At 45.9% G+C, this 25,067-nt stretch overlaps 1 protein-coding gene and 1 long non-coding RNA gene across 3 annotated transcripts in view; one reads left to right on the forward strand and one right to left on the reverse strand.

The window, feature by feature from the left end:
* Window positions 1-9,850: 9,850 nt before the first annotated feature.
* The window catches only part of LOC135916161 (uncharacterized), a 57,611-nt gene continuing 42,394 nt past the window's right edge, over window positions 9,851-25,067 (forward strand). The window contains exons 1-9 of one of the 2 annotated variants that reach the window (XM_065449424.2): window positions 9,851-9,968; window positions 10,849-10,867; window positions 11,258-11,382; window positions 12,704-12,856; window positions 14,850-15,052; window positions 17,158-17,358; window positions 19,893-20,004; window positions 21,952-22,093; window positions 24,587-24,721. In XM_065449424.2, the coding sequence (XP_065305496.2) occupies window positions 9,963-9,968; window positions 10,849-10,867; window positions 11,258-11,382; window positions 12,704-12,856; window positions 14,850-15,052; window positions 17,158-17,358; window positions 19,893-20,004; window positions 21,952-22,093; window positions 24,587-24,721 (1,096 nt within the window). In that variant the 5' untranslated portion in view covers window positions 9,851-9,962. The remainder of the gene's footprint in view (window positions 9,969-10,848; window positions 10,868-11,257; window positions 11,383-12,703; window positions 12,857-14,849; window positions 15,053-17,157; window positions 17,359-19,892; window positions 20,005-21,951; window positions 22,094-24,586; window positions 24,722-25,067) is intronic. The other variant, XM_070525062.1, reaches the window with a different exon arrangement.
* The window catches only part of LOC135916162 (uncharacterized), a 60,077-nt gene continuing 59,297 nt past the window's right edge, over window positions 24,288-25,067 (reverse strand). The window contains exon 3 of the long non-coding RNA XR_011508375.1: window positions 24,288-24,639. This is a non-coding gene — a long non-coding RNA (uncharacterized lncRNA). The remainder of the gene's footprint in view (window positions 24,640-25,067) is intronic.

Below are 25,067 nucleotides of genomic sequence, written 5' to 3' on the forward strand. Positions count from 1 at the left end.
CATTAGAAAGTATTATTTGCCATGCTCGTAACTCTAATTTTCACACTACTTCACTGGGGAGGAACAGGTGCAACTAAGTTACTCTAGCCTACATATTCCATTGCTGAGGAAAGAGATGTCAAGCGTGCACATGTCATCACAGTGTGTGTGAGGTACCTCTTTGTGTCCTATATTGAAGCGCTGCTCTTTCTTTGCCCTTGTAACACTTCGCGGTCACATTTGTTTTGCTCTTGTCGACGGGACCTTTTTTTTCTATTATTGCATGTCAAAGCGATATGCGGCATTGTGACAGAAAATCACACCCTAGCCCTGTCCGGCTTTCACCGCGAGGCACGCACTGCGCAGCCAGTCCTGATCATTTTAATCCATGAGCTCACCTTACTGGCTCGTATAGTGTGCCACGTTGCTGCCTCCCACACTCGGCCTGGTGACGATGGTCGAAACGCTAGCGTCGTCCTTGCACGACAGACGGGTGCACGACACGACCAGGTCCATGTGACATGTGTCCTGGTGACAGCCGCTCACGGCAGCGTTGAGCAATATAACAGAAAGCGGAGCATGGTGCACGTATGTGAGAAGCACGGTGAAAAAACGTGATAACGCGAGACACTGGGTTGCTAGTCTGGACGCGTCAAACTCCACTATGTCGTCCTCAGATTTCGCCATGTTTCTTTATTTCTCGCACAATCAGAGAGGGCTTCACCGCCTTATGAGCCAATCACACCAGAAAAGATGGTAAATATTTTAATGCACAGCCTAACCTCTGGATGTCCAGAACAACTTTACACTGTCCTCATGAGGGCTTCAGCCAGTGTGTAAACCATAGTCAAAAGCACAGTACAGGAACTTAATAGGCTTGCAAAGAAAAGGGCATTAGAAAGATTGCAACACAATAATTATCGTCATCGATGAGCTCACCTTATTGGACTGGCTCGTACAGTTCGCCACGTTGCTGCCACCCATGCTGGGCCTAGTGAAGATGCACGAAACGCCGGCTTCGTCCTTGCACGACACCACCAGGTCCATCACGTGCCGGCCGTTCACGGCAGCGATGAGCCGTAGAAAAGAAAGCAAAGTATTGCGTACGGATGTAAGAAGCACGGCAAAAAATCTGCTAACACGAGAGGCTGGGTTGCTAGTCTGCACGCATCAAACTACATTATGTTCTCAGATTTCGCCATGTTTCTTTTTTTCTTTCTCAGAATATAAGAGGGGGCTTTACAGCAGTATGAGCCAATCACACCAGGAAAGATGGTGAATTTGTTAATGCAGCCTCGCTGGATTAACACATTCTTTATACATTCGCTGAAGTCCTCTTGGGTATGTCCAGAACAGCTCTACACCATCCCCAAGAGGACTTCAGCGAGTGTATAAACCATAGTCAAAAGCACAGTCCTGGACACGTAATTAAGTATAACACGAGATGCCCTCCGGCAAGTCTTACGCCAGCGGGAAACACATCGCCCAATTTATTGGCGTCTGGCTCGTGATCGGCCCCGTAAGGAGCTATATACTCCCACTGGAGAAACGAAAGGGCAATGATCCCCGACATTGGTCGACCGCTCTTTTAATATTCAGGTTTCAGTGTCAACCACTTGCATTTATTTGGAAGCTTCCAAATTTATTTCCGAGGTTTAGTGTTAGTTATTCATCTACGAGTACCTTATTTTAGGCCAGCTGACACGCAAGGTAAAGGGCATTTCCATTCTCTGGTGGGAGAATAGTACGATGATGGGCATTAATTAGGCATTTTTACTATTTGCCTTCTTTAAGCAATAATTGTTCATGTACTAATAGGCCAGAAGAGGTACACGCCAACGAAGCCCACCAACATAGGGCCAGCCCATAGCAATAAATAACAAAATCGTGCAGTCCCACCACAAGACGCGCTTTATAGCTTTAAGGGATGCGAATCAAGTTGGCGAGGCTCCACAGCGACCGACCTATGGACGGACCAACTAAGCCGAATTCCCAGAATGGTAGGGAAAGAAAGCTTCGTCTTAAGATTGAATTATGATTAATTCTACAGAAGGCGAAGACGAATAATACGTCTCATCAAAGCGAAAGAGGAAAACGGAGGAACAAAATGGCAAATAATAACTTTTATAGCTTTTTGAGGAATGACCTCGCTCATCCATTCTATTATACCGTAATTGCTTTCATGGCATTACAAACTAGACAGCCCGCACGCGGCACAAACGAAGCGAAGCAATGCTGACGCACCACAAAGCCAACAGAACGTATGGTATGACTGCTTGATTATTGCGACATCAAATATCGGTCAATTTTCACCGTCGTCTTTAGCGCCCACGACGGTGTGATGTTTTGCGCAAATTTCAAAAGCAATAACATCACGCCCAGCACACCGCACGCTGTAGGGGGTAAAGCATACGAGACGAGCAGAAAAGGATGCGCATGGTCTTATCGCACACAACTGGGGAGAGGTGGGTGTGGAATCCCTTTTTTTTTCTTTGGAGTCGGCTTCCCATTCAGGACTAAACGTTTTTAACGTCCCATTTTGCTACCGACGCTATGAAGTGCTATGAGTAACCAGACAAATCGATGTGGTAAGTTTGGGCAATTTCTGAAAAATAAGTGACAGATATTCGAGAAGAAACTAGATGTGCAGGCTTGTCCTGGCCTGCACCGCCTGTTTGTGCGTACTGTTTTGTTCGTCAGTTCCCAAGAGAAGCGGGATGAACGATATGATGAGCGAAGCCTTGACCTCCTATTCTACACGTCATCAGATAGCGAGCTTGTGAGAGAGCCAGGAATGTTTTCGGTCGTGCAGTCGCATAGGTCCGGTGTGATCGCCTCCAACAGTGATGGCCCCGCAGGGTTCTCCCGAATCACAGGCCGTCCAATAGTCGATGATAGTTATTAAGCCATGTAGTCTATATACAGCAATGCCAGCTCAAACGCGATGACAGGAACAGTGGTGTTTTCTGACAATAGGCTGATTGAGAGTAAATGATGGTCAGTAAAAGAAAAACAGGCAAACGAAAACGAAGCATGCGAACATAGTGCCAACTTCCAACAAATAAATCATTCTGTAAAAGGGGAGCATAATTACTATGTCTCATCAATGCGAGAAAGCAAAACGGAGCAATGAAGCGCAAAGTTATAGGTTGTGCCGAATCGCCCAGGGCATCCACTCTAATAGTGCGATTTCTCGCGTGAGACAAGAAACGATGCCATACGGTGCTAACGCATAACAAGTCCACCCACCATATGCTTTTTGCCTAGAGTATCTCCCTCGCCGTAGTTGATTCTGATGAATATGCAAAAACTGAGCTTCCTTAAACTTTCGGCGATATCCGCATGCCTTGAAGTTGGACATCAACATTTTCTTCTGACATTTAGCTTCTGCTCATTCGAACTTTCTTTAACATAGCTTGCAGCTTTCCCTGCGTTGTGTCTGTCGATTGATTGTGCAATGTAATAGAGTTCACCTTCTACCCACGCCACCTAAGGACCGTGGTGCATGTGATGAGCTTTGTAAGAAGGACCGATTCTTGGTTATAACCTTCCAGCTGTTTGGTTCCGGCACTCGCACGTGTATATAATCATTTTTCTCTGTTATGAGAATCTGTATTAAAAGCAAGGCATGAGTGTTATGTCATGACTGATGTAACGGAATGAAGGAATAAGTTTGAAGGCTTACATACAAAAGAATAAGCTAATGTTGAACTGCCTAGCCGGAGAGCGCGCAATTCGCGATCGTTAGTGAGCCCCTAGAACAACATATATCAATGTAAATTAATCAAACGTGTTCCTGCTAAAAAAAAGGACATTTACGGGAAAATAAAATTGGCTTGATCGCATACTGCACGCTTTACAACATCAAGATTGGCAGCTTACTCGTATCCTTCAAATGGGCACAATCACTGCATTCTATGGGTACTAATACAAGAACCAGACACTTCGAGATTAATAACAAATCTTGATTGGATTGGATTGGAGCCAACTTTATTTGTGCCTGCATTTGGGCGCTCGCGCGCCCCGACGAGGGCCTACGTCATCTACGAAGTCGCTGTTACTCGGCGCGGGTCTCCGCTCGCCTTGCCGGCTCGCTGGGTCCCTGCCTTTCGAGCGCCCCGAGGAATGAAGTCGATGAGGATAGCGACGATATAGGATATATACGATATAGGCTATATAGGATATAGCGACGAGAACGAGAAATAAACCTGTTGTTGAAAGTAGCGCTGTGTGTGTCAGATGTGCCTTCTATTGTCCTTGTCAAGCTTGCGCTATAACAAAATGCAATATGCCCCGAGGACCTCCTGGACGGCCCAGAGCTGTTCGTCTTGGTTGTAGTTCTTTGCGGCTGCCTCGAGCCGTGGTGGGATCGTTCTTGACCTTGTTTCTTCTGGATTTTTAAGGCAGTCCCACAAGATGTGTGTGTAATCTGCCGTCTCCCTCCGGCAGATCCTGCACTTATCGGTCGGATATGTCTCGGGGTACATGCTGTGCATCAGTCCCGGGCTCGGTAACGATCCTGTCTGGAGCTGTCTCAGTAGTACTGACTCCGCTCGACTCAGCCTCAGGTGCGGGGGAGAGAGAGTCTTGGAGTCAGGCGGTAGGCTTTCGTGATATCGTTGTTGTCCGTCATGCGGTCCTTGTTTCCGAAGTAAGTCGAAAGGTATGTCGCTGGGGCGCGGTTGGTTAGCGCTCGCACCGCTGCGTGTGCCGTGTCATTGTGGTTCTCATTGCGTTGCGACGCGTCGCCCGCGTGCGCCCTGAGCCACTTGAGTGTTACTTTTCTGTCTTGTAGTTTGGCCGCTCACAGTACGCGCTCCGCCTCCCTGCAGATTTGGCCTTTGGCGAAGTTTCGCACCGCCTGTCTTGAGTCACTCAGCACCGTGTGGCAGTCTGCGTCGGCGATGGCCAGGGCGATGGCTACCTCTTCCGCTTGTTCCGCTCCGGCGCTTCTCACGCTCGCTGCCGTCCTCATGGCGCCGGTTGACGCCTCTATGACGACCGCTGCGAAGGCGTTCCGTTGGTATTCGGCCGCGTCCACGTACCGCGCGTGTTCGTCGTTGGCGCGCTGGTCGATGAGAGCCTTGCCCTTTGCCGCTCTTCTTCCCTTGTTAAACTCGGGATTCATGTTCTTCGGTATGGGGTCGATTCTGGTCTGGCGTCGGATTTCTTCGGGACGGGGAGCTTCATCTCCACCTCGTTCGAGCGTCCTATTCCCAGGTCGTCCAGTATCTTCCTCCAGGCTTTGGTCATGGACAGCCGCTCTAGTTGAGAGGTCCGTTGCGCTTCGGCTGTTTCTTAGAGCGTATTGTGCATCCCGAGTTGTAAAAAGCGGGTCGTGCTCGTGGACTCGAACAGGCCCAGGGCCGTCTTGTACGCTCTGCTGATGATCACGTTGATTTTGTTACGTTCGTGTTGCAGCCATCTGGGGTAGGCTGCAACGTACGCGACGTGGCTGATGACGAAGGATTGGACGAGCCTAATTAGCCTATCGAATCGCGTTGGCTGCTTTTGCCGTGAGACGGTTGATGGTTTCGCCGTTTCTTCCGTGCTTTTCAATGACCATGCCTAGGATCCTAATTTTGCCAACCTCGGGGATCACGTTGCCGGATTTGGCTACGATTCTTATTTTTTCGTGTTCGCGTTGTCTGGTCTTGCCTCTGATGTTTTTGGTAGGTGGGAGTTTGAGAAGCTCCGATTTGCTCGACGAACATCTCAGTCCGGTGCCTTCCAGCTGGTCTTCTATTGCGTCGACGGCGGCTTGCAGCGCGCCCTCTATGTGGGCGTCGCTGCCACCGGTCACCCACAGCGTGATATCGTCCGCGTAGATGGCACGCCTGACGCCTTCGATGTCCCCGAGCTTTTCGGCCGCTCCGATCATTACCAGAACTCTTGGACATAACGTCCAGATACAGCAAGACAGCGCTTTAAATGAGCAAACAGGGGAAGCCGATATCTTAGTTGACTTACGAGGAAAGGATTAGATAGTGTCAGAAAATTAGACGGTGTGATAAAATTAGCAAGTTGGCTGGCATAAGATAAAGCCAACTCGCGCAGGAGGAAGGGTATTGGAAATTTCTGGGAGCAGATAAATACGCTGACTGTGATGATGATGACTGCTTTATTTTATTCCTTTAGATGTAGCTTTCTTTTTCATTGCTTAATTTCACAGAGCGGGCTTCTGTTCACCGAGTTCCTTGAATGGCTCAAGCTGGACGCTTACTGCACTACTGCGTCGATTGCCCGTATACTGCCACTAACTTATAAGTTGATAAACGAATTTACTCAATTTAGTTGTAGCGCAAAAAAAAATGACAGCGTATAGACGGTTAATACCTAACCACATCCCTCTGACTGAAGTCTCTGAAAAGCTCAAATTCTATGCATACATTCCTCTCCCTGAAAATGTACATATATTGACACTAACTTGCCTAATTGATAAACGAATTTGCGCAAATTACTTTTTCGCTGAAAAAGAAAACCAGATTACAGCTCTCTTGGAAGCTCAGCGTACTCAATTCCCTGAAAGGCTCAAATTGGACGCTTACTTCACCACTCCTGCTATTCCACGTATACTCACACTAACTTATATGACTGATAAACAAATTTACTCAACTTAGTTATAGCGGAACAAGTGCCAGTTCATAGACAGCTAGTACCTCGCCACATTGCTATTGACTGAATTCTCTGAAAAACTCAAATTCCACACGCACATCACTCTACCGGCAAATATGCGTAATTGACACTAACTTCTTTAAGGGAAAAACGAATCTGCGCAAATTTCTTTTCGCAGAAAAAGAAAATCAACCTATAGCCGCCTTAGAAACACAGCGTACACCTTTTCACTCAATACTCTGAAAGGCTAAAACTGGACGTTTATTTCACTACTCCTGCAATTGCACGTGTACTGACACTAATTTATGATTGATGAACGAGTTTGCTCAACTTAGTTATAACAGAAAAAACGCCAGCCTACTGACAGTTAGGACCTCACCGCATTGTTACCTCACCGCATTGCTATCGACTGAATTCACTGAATCCGCATTTCAACCCCACAGAATCAGTCATTTAAACGCGCACTATGCGATAAATCTCTAGGCGACTACCTTAAGGCTACCTCCCCTGCCCACCATCAACTATGAAATCCATGACGTCACATTGACGTATAAGTAACTGGGGTTTCGGTGCAAAATAAACAAAAAGAAAGAAGTTTATTTTCTTTTTCTTATATTTAACCCATTATTGCGAAATCAGATACTTGTGTTTTGAAGGAATACTTTAGAAGTTTAAGCTGTTTCATTACTTCTCTTCATAGTGTCCCTCTAACCACTTCTCTGTAAAATAAATCGGCCCTTAATTCCCCTAACTGATTAACGCCACCGAAAGACAAACGCCAGACGACGCCGGTGGTGGCGCTGTCAGTGACGCGCGCTGCGTACAGTCGAGAAAAGCACTGTCGTTATTTTGTTCAGACACGAATTACTCACTCGTCCGCAGCGCGCAGTCTTTTGTAGAACGAGTTGTTTAGTGGTAACCGGCTAGTCGAGACATGGCGTGCCCAGGGGTCATTCGTCGTGAAGCGCGCAGCGTCGGTGGGTGAAAGGTCAACACAGCGAGTGAGGGATACACTCCTAATCGTCACCTCACATGACCCGCCTCGGCGAAGCACGCAAGACAAAACAATAATGAAACCTGAAACTGAAGCGCCCTCTCTGCTTGCTTTCCAGGGAAGCCGCCGCTTCGCGAAGCCCCGCTGCATTTGCAAATGACGTCGTCGCGCTCATAAACAAGTGTTTTCTCTTTACGGCGGTTGCTGTCGCATGGCATACGCTTAGCACGTGCACGCCGCGTGGTGTGTTAGCACAGCCGACGCGAGGTGGCGACCCGAGCGCCAGTGTTTAGTCGCACGGCGTGTTGCGCCAAGGGAAAAAAACGAATGTTTGCTCGGCGACGTGAATCATGTGCGGTTCGTACGCGCAGTCGTAATGGTGTACACACGCTGAGCGTACGAACGCTGCAGCGTATTATTTACTTTTTGTGTCCGCAGCCGGGCAGACCTCGCTGTCTCACTGCGCGCGCGTCGCTCTGTGCTTCATTTAGTTTTGCACGGTGTAAAGAATGAAATGAGTGGACACCGGCCGTTTTTCTTCCTCTTTCTTTTTCTCTCGCCAATATTGCTAATGAACTTTGGCCCCAGCGCGTGAGAGCTAGCGCTTTGCTTGGACAACGCGCGGAACGATGTCAGAACACGCTAGTGGAACGTAGATGCTAGCTTTCTCTACAGCCAAAGACCGTCCCGAAGCTTCGTGCATGCGAGGAGTGCACACAACTGACATCCTTGTTTGCCGTTATGGAAACCGATATTTAGCTTCTTTATTTTTGCGAATGATTGTGTAACTTTGTTTAGCGAGTGTTTATGGGCAGTATGAAGACAAATGCGGTTGCTTCTTTCTTTTTTATGGCATGAAACAAGCAAAATGAAATGCTACTGACAGGAAGCACAACACATTTTGCAGCCAGAACGTATGTTAAGCAATACGCGGAACCTTGAAGGGCGCGGTGGTACCGGCCGTCCAGTTTGCAAACGCAGCAGCATGCATGGCAACACATCAATTCTATAGCCTTGAAATTAAGCAGAGGACTGCTATTTGATCAGCTTTAGGCATAGTTGCCAGCATGACACAAGAAGCTTCCAGAGAAGGCATCAGGTGGGCAAGCAGCCGAAGCAAAAGAGGCAAACAACAAGCTACATTATGAGGCATGGTTGAAGCGAATTGATGAGACGTGGCCAGAAAAGAGAGTCTTTGTTGTCAACTCATTGAACGAGGACTTCGAGGTGCCTGTATTGCTGCGTGATGTGGATACTTGATGAAGAAGAACAATGGCGGGCAAATAAATTGTCACAGCTTTCTGTGACAGCTCCGAAAGGAGTGATTTACGTGTCGAGGCTAGGGTTGGGGTTTTGAAGACTAAATGCTATACGACGTGTGTTCTACATTGTAGATCATGGTAGCCGCTGGTGTGTGCAGGCCAGGGAAAAGATGGAGCATATTTTAATAAAGTACGGCAGCCCCAAGTCACCGAGACAAGCACACTGATTTAAGAATGAATAAACACCTGCAATTAACAGAAGCCACAGAGATAAACATACAAAATATGAAGATTAGCATGTTTGGTGATCGGTCTACTCGTGAAGGGTGACAATACATGTAAGGGCATGATACAAATTCACTGAAAATTAGCTTTCTATCAAGTGTCACCATCCCGATACATGGACCTAGTCATTAAATATCTATATAATAATAGGTGGCGCTACCAGTAGAAAAGTCACGTTGGAAGAGCCCAGGCAACAATGTGGGGGACGAGAATACCTCCGCATGGACCTCCGTAATGTTGTTTATCGGTCAGTGCGAATTTTCTCTGAATTGCGTACAGCTACGGTTGGTTATCCCTTTAAAGTATCTTCCTGTCCACATGTGAAAAATAACGGCCGTTGCGGCCATCGCCACGCCAACGCATATCCAAACCAGGTTTGGCTCGCCCCTGATCCGCATCCTCCACAGAGGAATATGATTGAAAGGCGCCATGGGTATGGCAGGCAAGAACTTCAGCTGAAAATTTAACCGATGCGTCATTTCTCTTCCTCGTCTAGCAAACCAACTTTTAATTGTGCCTGATATTTGCTATGGAATAACAATATACTACACTGCCTAACATTAGAGACAGTTTTGTTGCATATATAATAGCAACACACACACAAAAAAACAGATCCTTCGTTGTTACCGGCTACATATGAAATCATCATCCTTTTTTTTCTGTCATCGAGAAAAGAAGACGATTGCGCAAGCTATCACCGAGCGCTCGAGGCTCGAGGCGGAACAGCGCCAAAGTCGCGCGACCGGTGATGCGCTCGTTCAATTCGAGCAACGCGAACTGCACAGTTATTAGCGCTACTAGCCGTCGAGTAGCTGTTGAAGAGGAACATGTCGGTAAGTTCGCTGTACGTTCATAGTTAAACTTATGGCAGGCACTCTTCTCGTGCATTGCGTGAGGTATTCGAGAACTGTTTTGCAGCCCGAACCACAACGCACAAATTGATGACCGATTTCCGGCTAGGGCGTCGGCCTGTTTTAGGCCCACAAAGAATACAATTGGTGTCCACTCAACCGCAATCAACACTCAGCTTCGTCATATTTTAGGGTGGTGCGGCCAGTCGACAGACTGGGTAATACCAGGTGTCGGAAATCCATCGTGTGGTTTTTATGTAAATACTGCGCTACCTTCTTTTTTTTTTCACTTAAGGCTGTTTATCGATCAAGTTAAGCCAATTGTCTGGTGTTTGATTTGCACATGGCCTCTGAGATTCCGCGCGCCGTTGCCTGTATGTGGCCTCGGCTCAGAGACCACGGTGTGCACCATTTGCTTGCCTATTGCAGTTTTACTGGCATCTGACTTGGGCAGACGACAGCGCCGAACGAATGTGACGCCGCGTCACATGGTTCGCGGTGACATTATGAACACTGGCCAGCGTCTTTACGGCGAAACTCAATCGGGGGTTTTGTTCGTTGCGGTTGGGACTTCACGCTTAGTCGAATTTTCAATGCAATATACCGATGAAAATAACAGTACGTCCATAAAATTGGCGAAACGGGCCATTACAACGCTTCGCAAGGTTTTTCGTATGCTTAGTTTGTAACGACAATACCATGCACTGCCCAAAACAAAAACTCAGCAGGTTTTACTCGTACGACTGGCCTATACGTTACAACGGCTAAATGAAGAAAAGGTTGCTTAATTTGGACTCATTGTGGCTGCAGTGTAAAACTCTAATGCACCTGTCTTCGAATGTGACGTTTCCGGGTGTTACAGGGAAGAAGTCAGACATTGGGTATGTATTTGCTGTATTTACGTTATTCAGTGGTTCTTTCAAACCCATACTGCTTCTGCACTTTCTTTCCTTCAACTTAGTAAGTTTGCAACAATTGTTTACCTCCATTTCATATCTTCCCGAACACAATAAAAGGTGACTGAATTGCTTAGCCATGTAAATTAGAAGAAAGATGCAGACCTTCTGCAATCAACACGTCAGTAGCAATACTAGAACTGGGCTCGAGCCCGTACAGAAAGTAACTCTCATTTCATGAACAAGTGTTAACGTAACTGTGAATCATGTAGAAGTCATCAACAGGCTATCTGCTACAAAGAAAAATGCAAATGTACAGGTTAGTTTGGGTTTGGCGCGCGGGTTCGCGTGTTAAGGGGGTATGTGACATTGCAGGTGGAACAGTGAGCGTTCGTGTAGCCGGCAGAACGTTTGAAGTTGACCTGGAGCTTCTGAAGAAGCACAGCTGCTACTTCGCAAAATGCTTCCACAAGCTCCCCCAAGAAGCGTTGAAAATACCGGTAAGAACTGTCGCACCGAGCAGCTACTAAACTCTCTTTTTGTTTTATTTTCTGTCAAGCTCAACAAATGGTGAGTCATACTACATGCTTCGGGATGAATTTACATCTCCAAGGACCGAAGGCACGTGGCACATAAAGATAGATTACCCTTAAAGGGTTCCTGTCGGCGTACTATCTGTCGGTCAAATCAAGCTTGAAGTGCGTGCCCCGGTGACATCAGTAGGCAGCCGTTGTGGGCCACTCCGCCCAGCCATCGCAATGCAAGACATTCAAAAAGGAGAGGGAGCATCCCGACCTTCGTGAAAGCGATACTTCATTGCCATTAAGTACGCTTCTGCTGAACGCATCAAGGTACTTTTCGCTACAAAGTATTTCTGAAGTAGTCTCGTTTAACTCCAAATGCATTGCTCGACTTCGATAAAAGATGCTTCAGGGCCCCTTTAAAACAGCCTTTGGTCGGGGCCAACTATAATTCCCATATTCAAGTACACGTAAAACCCTCAAATGCTTTGATGAGAGAGCCACTGTACAGATTTGAATAAAATTTGTTCCACTCGAGATAAATGCTTTAGTACTAGTCATTGCAACGACTCTAGAAAGGAAAATTTTAATCTATAGAACCTCAAATTATTTTGAATAATAGCCCAAAATTTAAGCTTAAAAAATAAGGTTTGCAAATTTGTAACTCTTCACCAAAAAACAGACAATTGCAGTTGTGTAAGCGGCATTTGTTAGATAATCCGAAGCGGACAAATTTGATCTAAAAATTTACAGCGCAGGCAAGTTGTTGCAATCATTACAAGGGTTTTTGCAAACCTCCCACCTAGAAATGAATGGTGCATTTCAAGCGGTGTGGTGATGCATCGATTTTGCTTGCTGTAGATGTACTGGTAGGGGCAATCACAGAATTGCAATGTCATTTTTACTGCTTTGTTACCGTGTTCTAAAACTGACACTTGAGTTTTGTTAATTTCGCAATTTTTAACAATTCTTGGGATAAAATGATAAACGGTCACTACATTACGACTTTTTCTTTTAAAGTACAACCAACTTGATCATTTTGGTGCAGGGGTTTCCGAGAAAAACTTTCACCATTCGCATATACTTAGGAGCACCCTACAGAAGCAGCAGGCGGTCTATAACAGGCACAGAAAATAAACTCGCGGTTTGCAATGATTACTCGTACACATTCCTCTTAAGTCGAAGCTCCTACAAAAGCAAATGATTGGCGGAAACGTTGCGGAAAATTTAGCGTTAAGCGAATTGCATTTAATACCAAGATGCGAGCATACTGATTAAAGCATGGACTCTGCTATGGCAGCTGGAGCTCCAAGACGTCAAGCCCGAGGTGTTCGAAGCACTGGTGCTTTTCATGGAGACCGGGTTTCTGGACGCGGACCCGTTCACGGCCTTGGATATCTACGAAGCGTCCATGCTGCTCGGAGTCCATCGAGCCATCAAGGAGATTAAGAGGGTGAGCCGCACCACGGGACGAAATCGGCGGACGTGGAACACCTTTGTCAAAACTGTCGCATACAGCTAAGGAACGTTCGTACGTCACTTGAAATGCACCAACTTTGGAATGATTTTGCTGGGCGCCCTCAACGCTGGAGTTGAGAAAAACAAAAGGTGCCTAATGCTTCCACATTTGACTGGCCGAGTATCACACTCGTATCACGTGCTTCACCCGCAGCCCCGTATTGATGCTTTCCAGAATGTTTAAAAACGACGGAACAAGGTGGAAACCCACGAAAACAAAGGTGTCGCAGATTGACGAAGGAACGACGTCGTAGTGGTGGTTGTGCTCCTTACATCTGCGCCGTTTTGAACGCAAAGACGAACACAAACAGTAGAATGAACCACGGCACAACATGTCCTATGTTCGGGTTTGTGTTGATTGCTGTGCTATTAGTTGCGCAGATATAAAATGGAAAGGGGTACCAGCCATAACGTAAGTTTCATTGTCATTGGTAGTATGTTGGCAGGGCAAAAGAGAAATCAAGGGGTACAGAAAACAAACCACACATGCCTACCAAACATGATGCTAGTACAGTTGGATGATGTGACAGTAAATTAGCACGAGGCAGCCGATAAACGGTTGTAAGGAAACGACAATATGAAAAGAAATATAAATCAGTGGTCGCAGAAAGGAGGACGTGGTAACCACCGCATGAAGCAATTACAGAAAAAGGTGAAAGGTAAGGAAAATCAGAGAAGCAAGCGTTGGTAAAACTCCACCGCGTGAACTAATAATAATAATAATATATGGGGTTTTACGTGCCAAAACCACTTTCTGATTATGAGGCACGCCGTAGTGGGGGACTCCGGAAATTTTGACCACCTGGGGTTTTTTAACGTGCACCTAAATCTAAGTACACGGGTGTTTTCGCATTTCGCCCCCATCGAAATGCGGCCGCCGTGGCCGGGATTCGATCCTGCGACCTCGTGCTCAGCAGCCTAACACCATAGCCACTGAGCAACCACGGCGGGTCCACCGCGTGAACTGCATATATGGTTCACGGCTAAGTGAATTTGGCGTATTGTTTTCCTGCGAACTTTCCTCTCCGATTAGTGCCAGCGAAGAGATGACTCCGTGGCATATGTTCCGAGAGAGATTCTCTGATAGGGATGTGGAAATCGTGCCGGCCACGCAGTAACTGTCTCACGTAGCTAACACCAGTCAGCAGTGTAGAGAACAGAGGGGGGAAAGGATAGATAATGGGACAGGCAGATGAGGAAGGGGGAGCGGATGGCTCGGCTAGCAGATACGGCCCACAGAGGACTAAATGCGATCATTCAGAAGTTTGTTTTGAAGAAGTCGATCAGAGACACTTATCCAAAACTCTTGTTACCTAGAAACTGCACCACCGGTGAAAGGTGGATATTGGGCCGTCGATTGTACCACGGGTGAGACGCTCTGAAATCACGAAAGCTTCGAGTAACGGGCATCGTAAGCTTGCCAAGTTTCATCCTTTATAGTAGTTCGTGCCTCACGCATAAGGAAACTTGTAAGGTGCAATGTTTGGTCAAAGAGCGCGAAAATTCAGTGCCCTTGCAGCTGTACGGCGTTTAGGAAGCTAAACTGTATCCGCTTTCCTCGAAAGTGATTTTGTCAACATAAACAGAGACAGTGAAAGTAGACTGGTGGCACTCGAATGTTACGCGTGCACACATTTATACTCATTGCCCCTCATTGTCCTCGGGCGTTGCCTGAGCACGTACACGCTGCCCTCAGGCGACATGTGCCGTCTGGCACACGTGACCTGTTTATTTGGGGGAAAATTATTCGCGGACCGACCTATACAACAGTGAGGGTGGTGAACAGATAACTTTGAGAGATCAAGTAAGCTTATATGAGAAGATATATGGCATAGACTTCGCACAGTTCTTTTTTAAAGAAGCAGAAAAAAGAAACGCTACTGCATGCATACCGTCTCATCCCACAACTGTCTAACACGTGTTTCCAGATAACGCTGATAGGGTCCAAAATGGAGCGCCTGCTGGTGTGGTACCGCACGGCCAACAAAGGGAGCAGCGGCCGGGACCGCCAGGCGGCTCTGCGCCTCGTGGCCTCTCGCTTCGACGAGGTGGTGGCCGACGAACGTTTCCTGCGCCTATCGGTCGCCGAGGTTGTGCCACTGTTCAGCTGCTCACGGCTCGGAACTTCAGGGTGAGCACTTATTTCGCCGTATTTTGGCTCGACACGGTCATGAGAACGACTTGGTCCGTAAGCCTGGGTTTTAAAGTTTTGTCTATGTAATTCGAACAAGGAATGTCACTGGAGCCAAGCTTTTCAAAAAGGAACTTATAACTTTGTAGCTTCATTCTGCACTTACGTGGATGCCACTTTTTCTCCATTCATGAATGTTATTCCACGTTACGGGCTTCCGAGAAATTATTTGCCGTATTCAGTGTTCAAGTTAATTACTAATTCGGCCTCATAATGCGATCCGCTAGCCTCTTGGTTATCTGAGATGTTTGAGCGACCGCCCTGAAAAGCCGTTGTTCCAAAGTTGGAACCCCGTATCATAAAGGATTTCTCTTAACTGTTACGCTCACTCCCTGACAAAGCCATGCTGTTTTTTTTAGCTTCGGGATCGGATAAATTTTTTTTCTTTCAAAGAAAGATGTTTTCGTCAAGGCTTTTCGATAGGAGCAACTTAACCTTAACATTCGTGCCTCTTATAAGGAGCGGAAAGTTGAAAAAAAAATTAGGTCGGCGGGAAACTAATCTGCAATGTGTATTTTGCCCTTACCAAAGTTACTTCCTCCCCTCAATGTTAGTACTACTGACAGTGTATAATATTCCTTGATTAGCTTTGTGTTATTGACACAAATGCACAAATTCCATTTTTTCTCATTTCCCTGTATTGTTCAATATACGTGCATTCCGTACGTCTTGAAACCTACTTGTGGCGAGAAGCTGTAGCGGCGATCACGGTGGCACGGCCAAGTCGAGCAGTTTATTTCATTTTGCCATGTCTTCTACGACAGTTCTTGCAAAATTGTTTCGAATAAAAACGAAATGAACTGAATGAAATGAAGTCGACTTTTGCCACATTGAGGGCGCGCTAAATAAGAACGATTGAATAGTAGAGTCCCGCGAGTGTTTTTAGGAGGTTTGGGGTTACAGGGGTGCTAAAGCGGTGACCACATTCCACTAAAGAAAAAAAAAATATTCGTAGACGATTTGAAAAGAAATGTTTGGTTAAGAAATTCGAGGGACAATGTTACAACTAGGCTTGCCGGGTAAACCCGGCCGCTCTCCACAGTCGCATGCATTGTAGCACCACGATGGTGATGGCAGTGCTCCCAGGGTGCCCCCAAACTACGTATTAGTAGCGATTTTCTTCAAACTACGCACTACTATTCCATTTGTCGCAAAGAACAAATTAGTTTATTTTTCCATGGCAGAATCTGCAATACTTAATCCGTTCGTAGCAGTAATGCAAACGTAGTGGCTTCATTAGAGGCTTTTATTTAATGAATGACAGCGCCCTGCAGTTTCATTTTATGACAAACGATGAAACCCAGTCCACTGAAATTTATTTAATAATCAAGGTGTGACATGAAGGTCAATTCTGCATGTCAAAGGTGAAATAGAAGATGCCTGATAGACAGCTTGCGAAATATTTACTTCTACCAGAGCATGTGTCCTGAACAATTTTTTTCAGTGGGTGCCCTAAACAAATAGAATAGTACGTCAAACAAATGTTCACTTTGTAGTGTTGCTCGGCGCATAAAATAAATCCGTGCTGACAAAAATATCGTTTCAAGATTCAATTATTGTTAGTTTCAAGAGGTTCGTTTCTAGGGGAAAAAAAGAATGAAAGCCGAGCTTCTATTTCTCGAAAATCGCGCCAAAAACTCGGCATCGGAACGCCAATGTGACGTCACAGATTTCAAAGTATGTTTTCGTATTTGGGCCATCATGGATCAGTAAGAATTCTTAAAATGCGTTCAGTTCAGTTGTTGACTTGTTTTAGAATACGATGAAGTTGATCTTTCGTGATCGAAAAAGTTTACCAAGGCCCCCTGCAGACGCTGTCAAAATGTATGAATTCACAACGAACTGGTGCGTGAACTTCACGGCTGCGTCGCCACCCGTCTTCGTTTTTGCATATTTTATGGCTTACCAACCTCGTCTTAGGATAAGCATTTGTTTTTGCATTTGTTTTTGTCCTAATTATAGAAGGCTAATTCACACACAATGCTCTGATTACACGGTCTTTAGTGTCTCTTTAAAGAAAAACCGTGCCTGCACCTCGCACGCAGGGAAGTGTCGGTCTTCCTGGCGGCCCTGCGCTGGCTGAACCACGACTACTGCAAGCGGCAGCAGTACGTGGTGCAGCTGCTAAAGTGCGTGCGATTCTCGCTGATGAGCCGCGAGGAGATCGTGCACTGCTTCCACCCGCCGCTGCTGAGCAACATCACCCGCTTTCCCTCGGTCGCCTTCATGGTGCTCGCCGCCTACGGGTACGCAAGACCCACGGCTGTCGCACCACCTCGCACGAGTTCGGGCGTACGGACGTACCGCAGTTTGCCAACTCGTATTTAATTCCTTCGCATTGTGTTTGATCAGAGGGGGGAAAAAGAAGCTAGTGGAGTTTCATTATCCCACACAATTCGCGGTCATGGCGCATACTGTATCATGATAGTGTATATACAAGCTAAAAACAATTACACCCTTTGGGGTGTGCATTTGCCGCATAAGAATAATCGTCATCTGCCTTGCTTGCATCTTCTTTCTTGAAAACGTCGCACCCGCTACTTTCCTGTCGGGAATGCTACGTCATGTTGATAACGCGCATGCCGTTCTTTAGTGGGAAATACCAGGCTCGCAGCGTTGAAGAAAGGAAATGCGGACAAGACAGATGACGTTTATTGTTATGCGGCAAGATACGACTCAAATGGCGTAAACTATTCTTAGAGTGCAGCTCTGTTTCTGTAGTGTGTTCTCTTAAAGGTTAAAGCTTATGACTCGTGTAGATGTGTACACACTCCTTGCGACTATCGTTGTCAAGGGGGCAAAGTGGGGGGGGGGGGGGGGTGTCTGACGAATATGGGGGGATGAGTCACTGAGTGATCGGGCAATAAGACACGGCAGGGGGGATTTCCACATCAGTTTTGTCGAGCTGACATGCCTATAAATGTAGGTTTTGGGACATTTCTTTCTTTTTTTTTCTTTTATCGTTCCGCAATGCGGATAAAGCCACAGTCATAGCCACAGCCACACCGCGGCAGGTCGAGGATAACCGCCATCGCAACTAACACAACCGAGAACTGCAGTATAAATTGCCTTGAAAGCACTAAACATGTGTCAAAGAAGGCAAAATGCGTTGAAAAGACTCATTTTTTAATTCACGCACTCTTTCATGTTGAGCTAGTGGTTTCTGGTGACTTGCAAGTTTTTACAATTTTCGTCTGATATAGCTTTTGCTGTATTTTATACGAAGTGACGTAGGAAACAAGGAATTTCGTGTTCGAGAGTGGCATTCGCGAGATTTCTCGTGACTCAGCACCGGACACCTCGAGGTACACGACCGACAGCGACCGCTCCGCGAGGGTTACTTTGGACGCGGTCATATTCCGCGACGTTTACGTTTCGAATAGGGGTGCGCGAATATTCGGAAAGTCTGAATAGTATCGAGCATATTTATTATTCGTATTCGATTCGAAAAAAACAAATATATGAATATCGTCGAATATTCGGCTGGATACGAATATTCGAATAAAATCGAGTATGTTTCTGACTGTGTGGGAGCAAACACGGTTCTTAGCATTTGCTTTCATCTAAGAATATTGGCGCGACATTATGCTGAATTTTACGAAAATTTCCTGCGTCTAGAAAAATTTTGCCTGTAAAGCATACCTAGCCACTAAATGTATCACTTTGCGGAAAAGACAGCTTTTCCATAGGAAGGGGTAAGGGTGCAGCGTGAGTGTATATTTTTTTTTTCCAGCGCCACGATGAATATTTAGCGACTGGCACAGGGTCAATTGCCTCCGATTTTACGGGTATTTGATGAGGCTAGTGAGGACAGCTAGTTGGAATTACAAAATTTTCCGAGTTATAATGAGCTAAATACACGGTGTTTTAGTATAACGGCTTACTAGTTTAGTTTTTGAACATTGACAATGTAATTGCCAATATTCGTATTACTAGAGAATAACTAACTGTCGAATAATTAGAGTAGTAATTGCGATGTTACAAAATAACAAATTAACCCAACTGGCTAATAAATGCCTGTATATATCGATATTCGATGCGATATTCGAAGCTAAGTATTCGTGTTCGATTCGTATCCGGAAATTTTGATATTCGCACAAACCGAGTTTTGAACAAATTAGAAAGAGCCCCGCCTAGCAGCAAATCCGAGCAGACATTTGGAAACGGACATTGTTCAGCATAGCACCGACGAAACAAGAACTTCGGTATCAAATAACTACTGTGACTCTTTATAGAGGCATCCAAGCAGTGTCAGTATATTACAGTACCGAATCAAGATATAGGTTACTTTTATGAAGTATAGATGCTTTATAGGTTAGAGATATAATGCGGAGCCACCTGCTCATTCTTATAGCAAGACCCAAAACGCTACGTAGAGCGACATTTTTTGAAGGTCAGCCTAATGTTATTTTCAAGGTATTTATAAAACAATTGGACCATTACACACGGCGAGAAAAAATGACAACTCGAAACATTTCTAGTCTTAAAGAACTCGTACCTGGTCTAGTTGGTAAAAATAAAGTTGGTAAAAAAAAGCTAATTCGTCAAAAACATATTTCTAGCTTGTTATACGAAATTTAAGGCGACAGCATCAGAAGGCATTCAGTCGACAAGCCTGCCTTTCCGAACAACCTTCTCTGTCTCTCTTGTTCTGACACCGATGAATTGTTCGTGAAGTGAGTGAGCTCATACGTGCCCCTAGGGGTGGCCATCTTTGAGAAGGGGCTACTTTTCCCTCTATTACTCAAGTTGCCATTGTCTCTTGCTGTGTGGTGCGCAGGGTGGTGTCACTGCAAGAGGAAGGCCGCGAGCACCTGCTGTCCAGGTTCGCCAGCCAGCCGCGTACGTTCCTTTGCCCCAAGCCAGAGGGTCAGCCGCCGACCCCCTTGTGGGTGCGTATTAATAATGTCGCTCGTGAGTAGGATAAGCGGAGTGCTAACGTGGAAATAACGAAACTTACTAGGAGGGAGTATGACGCCAAGCAGCTAGCCTCGGCAAGCGAGTGTCCTGTGACGTCCTCCTTCCTCTACTTACACCTCTGACTATTAGTAAATATGCCCTCCTTGGTTTGCCGAACATTTTAGGTTAGGTATTGTTTGCATCGCGATAGCCTTTAGTGACGCCCTCGCCCCCCGCTCTGCTCTCATGCATACTCTCCGCAAGCTTCTCGGATAAAAACTACGCACGCCTATCACATGGCGAGGTCCTATTTCCCATGGTCTTTCATTTTACATTTCGATTGGTAAGCTCCAGTACTGGTGCGCGACGCTCCCTGTTACCCATGAGTGCCGAACCGCGGCTTTTCTATTTAACTTATTGCAACGCTTAAACAATTTGCTTAACCACTGGGTTCCTTTAGCCATTTATTCAACGGCAACTCACTATCGTGACGATCGGGATGGAATTCTAATTGACGGTCGTGGCTAGTCCGCTGTCGCACGCGCCACACGCATTCTGTGGAATTGCAGCGCCATCTAGGGACACGCATACTAAACGCCTTCGGCGAATAATTGAGGTCCGTGCAGGCTGGTCCACACGATCTGGCCGTCCGCTGTTATAAAGGCTCTGTGGTGACCTTACGCATGCGTGGTAGATCAAGTGCTTAACAAAGACCTGTAGTGCACGACTACGTGATGACTGAACGGCAACGATACATGTAGCATACGTAGAGGAACACTGTCCACCGTCGGGAATATTCACCATGCCGTTATGCACTTGTGTATTATTACTTGTCGCCGACTGCCGTGTACAGCCCGACAAGCCTTCATGGCTTGGGCTGACCAGTTTTTGAATGTGTGATATTTTCATGAAATAAAACATTATTATTATTATTATTATTATTATTATTATTATTATTATTATTATTATTATTATTATTATTATTATTATAGGTTGAATCTTAACAGACTCTCAAAACACCTTCTGACATGTAGCAAAGATTTCGCTCTCATGAACTGGTTACGCAAGAAGGGGCAAACAATACTTGCATGTGAACTAAAGTCATTATTTAAATATTTTACGGACTTTCAGTGATTCACTTGAATTGCAGGCCGGTGAATGCTCATTGATTTAAATAATGTCCTTTTAGAGAGGACAGTGAACTCGAAACCGTGCAGCGTATTTCGTCACACATTTAGTTAACGGACGTCTCGACAATGGTGCCAGCCTCACAATTCCGTTTAGGTAGGTGTGACTTCAGAACTCACCTGCTCCAATTCGTGCATAACAATGTACACCACAAAAAGAGGAACTTTAAAGTTAATTATAGAAATTTTGTTAATTCGTCAAATGTTAATTCTGTTTATCGCACAAGATATAAGTCCGCCTCGAGCTGTCCGAATAGGACAGCTCGAGAATCACAATTGTGCCACCTGCCACAGGTGATACTGATCGTGTTCAATAAACAATAACATGGCGCATTCCGATACAAATTAATCCAGTAGGTATTGCTGATGCAAATCACTTTACTTTAAGAACACTTATGAAACGTCGTACTACAAATAGGAATGCCGGCGACTACTCTGGATCTGACATATCCAAGCGAGTTAAAATCTCTTCACAGCTATTCAAGAAAAAAAAAGTATGGTGTTGTGCGCCTAAAATTAGAACGATATTTAGTGGCACGACGTTTAAACATGAATTTACATGGTAGTGTGACCACAGCGTTATGTCTGAGATAGTGGACTGGTCAGGTTTGGGGACCACTTGCTGGGGATATGTGTGTTTTACGATCTATTCAATTGGTAGTGTGCTAGAGGTACCACAGGCTTACGTGTAAGAGAGGTTGTGCAAGTGATTCGTGCTTAAGCCGCATTTGCCACATATCGAGTTTATTGCAGCCGCTGCCGGGGCCACCGGAAGGGAGCGTGGCACAACGGCGCCATCGTGCCGCCACCTCTTTGCAGACGGCCTGGCGGGTCAAGAAGGCACGCCAAGATCTATCCGCGAGACGCCGCCAATCGGAGGGCGTCTCAGAGACTGGTTAGCGCATGAAAATTTTTTTTCTTGGCGGTCTACTGAAAAGTGAGGGTCACTAGCGTGTATACTGCACAGCGTTTCTAGCCGATCAAGGCGGAGCACGAGACTTCCGTGAGACATCGCTTGCGTGCCATTTCAGTAGTCGTTGAATGTGAACAAGTCATAGCTATCGCATCCTCTAGCGTCGTCATAACAAATTGTTGTTCTATGTGAGTGAGTGAGTGAGTGAGTGAGAGTGAGTGAGTGAGTGAGTGAGTGAGTGAGTGAGTGAGTGAGTGAGTGAGTGAGTGAGTGAGTGAGTGAGTGAGTGAGTGAGTGAGTGAGTGAGTGAGTGAGTGAGTGAGTGAGTGAGTGAGTGAGTGAGTGAGTGAGTGAGTGAGTGAGTGAGTGAGTGAGTGAGTGAGTGAGTGAGTGAGTGAGTGAGTGAGTGAGTGAGTGAGTGAGTGAGTGAGTGAGTGAGTGAGTGAGTGAGTGAGTGAGTGAGTGAGTGAGTGAGTGAGTGAGTGAGTGAGTGAGTGAGTGAGTGAGTGAGTGAGTGAGTGAGTGAGTGAGTGAGTGAGTGAGTGAGTGAGTGAGTGAGTGAGTGAGTGAGTGAGTGAGTGAGTGAGCGAGCGAGCGAGCGAGTGAGTGAGTTCATTTATTTAGTTACTTTGGTATCTGTTTATTCATTTTATTTATTTATTTGGATGAAATTGAAAATGTTGGCTACCGGTGCGTCGCCGGCTTGTTCACAAACAGTAAATCGTCTAATATAAGGGGATACAAAAAAAGACATTCCAGCAATAAAGCACATTTCGTAAACGAGCTTAGTCAGTCAGTATGTAAAAGGATGTAACAAAATGCCACATTCTGCACACTCTGCAAATAAAAAAGTCGATGAATAATCAATGGAATAATACAAATAAATAAACACAAAAGGACATAATATGAAATGGAAATATTGACATGCACCCGCCTTGTAGCACGAAGCTACAAAGGGAACGCATACAGGTTTCCCATAGGGAAAGCCTCCACGTCGCAGGCATCGGCAAACTGATTTGCCACATTCAGTGTCCTAATGCTTTTCTTTTTCGAATAATTTGATCTCGTTCTGCAAAGTGCTAGCTCCCTGGTTTACTCAGATGCCAGCGCGACCGCACGGGAAAGGCATTGGGCCGGGGTACGAATTCCGGACCAGGCGTAATTTTTCTTCAACGGCGAAGCTTTCTTCGTGACAAACCTGTATGGGTTTCTTTTATCGCCTTATGCTACAAGACGAGTGGATGTCGATGTTTCCCCTTCATTAACTTTCCTCGACCTTGCGTCCTTCCGCAGAACTGATTTGCCAAGGACAGACTAAGTGCGAATACGGAGATAGGTCACTTTCAGTTAAGAAGGCTATTGAAGCTTTCAGAGCTGGTCACTGCAGTGATACGATATCCCATGGGCCAAGAAATTTTCCTAGGTTGAATGGACAATCGTCAATTAAGGAGCATCACGGTTGGCTTCAAAGCAGACCTTTACTGTTGAAACTTTGAATAGTTCATTGGAATGGGTTCCAGGTTCATCCACGAATGGACGCGGTTTTCAATAAGCTTTCTTTAAATCTGACACAGAGTACGCGACAAGAAGGTGCAAAAGGTCCGAAGGTGTCACAGCAAAGCTAGGACAGCGTCTAGCATAAAAAAAATCTGTATGTACCATGCAAAGTGGCGTTGGGAGACAAAATGGCGGTCGTAACACCGGGAAAAGTATATGATTTAACCTGTGAATAAGGGAACACGAGTAATATCTTTCCGGGATGTTAAGATTGCATTTGCCATGACATTGCTGAGGCTTCGGGTGAGCCAGACGCATTGGTTCTTTCAAAAGATAGCAGATTCACAGGGCATAAAATCATTGAGGCATTTCAAATCAAAATGAGAGTAGAGGGGTGCATTAACCGTCCTTCAATTAACTCGTCAGACGAGGAGCACGCTTATTTACGCTCCATGTGTTACACAAGAACACGAATCATGTTCTTGTCTACTTATGTTTGTTTTATCTCTCTTACGCGTGTATCTTTGAAACCACGAATGTGAGAGGACATTCTGCACACACGTAGGATTGGTTTTCTTTTTATTCAGTAAACGCAGTTGTATATACGACTTATCTCGTCTGTCCCCTTCTAGCGTGTACCCATCACTCCCCCCCCCCCCCCCCATAACTAGCGCAGCTATCAACTAATCAAGTTTCTTTAGGTTACGTTATGTATTTGGCACCAGTGTGACAATTGTTCTCATTGATTGGAGTCGTGCTAGTGCGGAATCCTAAATATATTTTCTTCTCACTGCTAGCCTCCTGCTTCGGGCGCGTTGTGCGCACAGTTGCTTTCCCCGAGGTAGATGTGTCAGTGCGCTCGTGCTCGTAGCTTCTCCGTGTGCGGCGAACGTCGAGAGATCACGCGAGAGAACGGAGGGACACAGTAGAGGATCGCGACAGCAATCTTTGAGTGGTGACAGTTCGGCGCGCTTTTAGACATTGCAGACATGGAGCCGGGCACAGCAGACTGTCATGCGCGGTCGACGAACCTACAAGAAAGCCCGCTTAAGACATTCACCAACAAAACCGGCGCAGAGGCATCCACAGAGGCACAGTCGGCAAAATCAAATGGTAAGCGGCACTGGCAGTAGGGGTGTGCCTCCAACAAGCACAGTGGTCTGTGCTAAGTTCAAGCTAATGACATACACTTGGGCACAGCGTAATAACACATTTGCACGAGGACCTTGGTCATGAGAGCGATGTTATTGTCACAGTAGCAATAATGCTCGCGACAGGCAATGAAAGACCTGATGTTTTACTGTAGTTTCTTAGACGTTTGCACGTTCTTAGCGCGAGTGAATAAAGGTTAACGATGGCGGTGAATAGAAAGTAGCGAAAGTAATCGCTTACAGTGGATGAGTTGGCAGTATTACAGACGGCTAACATGCCCAAGCCGCTGCCAAGGCACAGAGTATAC

This window comes from Dermacentor albipictus, chromosome 9 (assembly GCF_038994185.2).
Source record: "Dermacentor albipictus isolate Rhodes 1998 colony chromosome 9, USDA_Dalb.pri_finalv2, whole genome shotgun sequence".
In the NCBI taxonomy this organism is placed as follows: Eukaryota; Metazoa; Arthropoda; class Arachnida; order Ixodida; family Ixodidae; genus Dermacentor; species Dermacentor albipictus.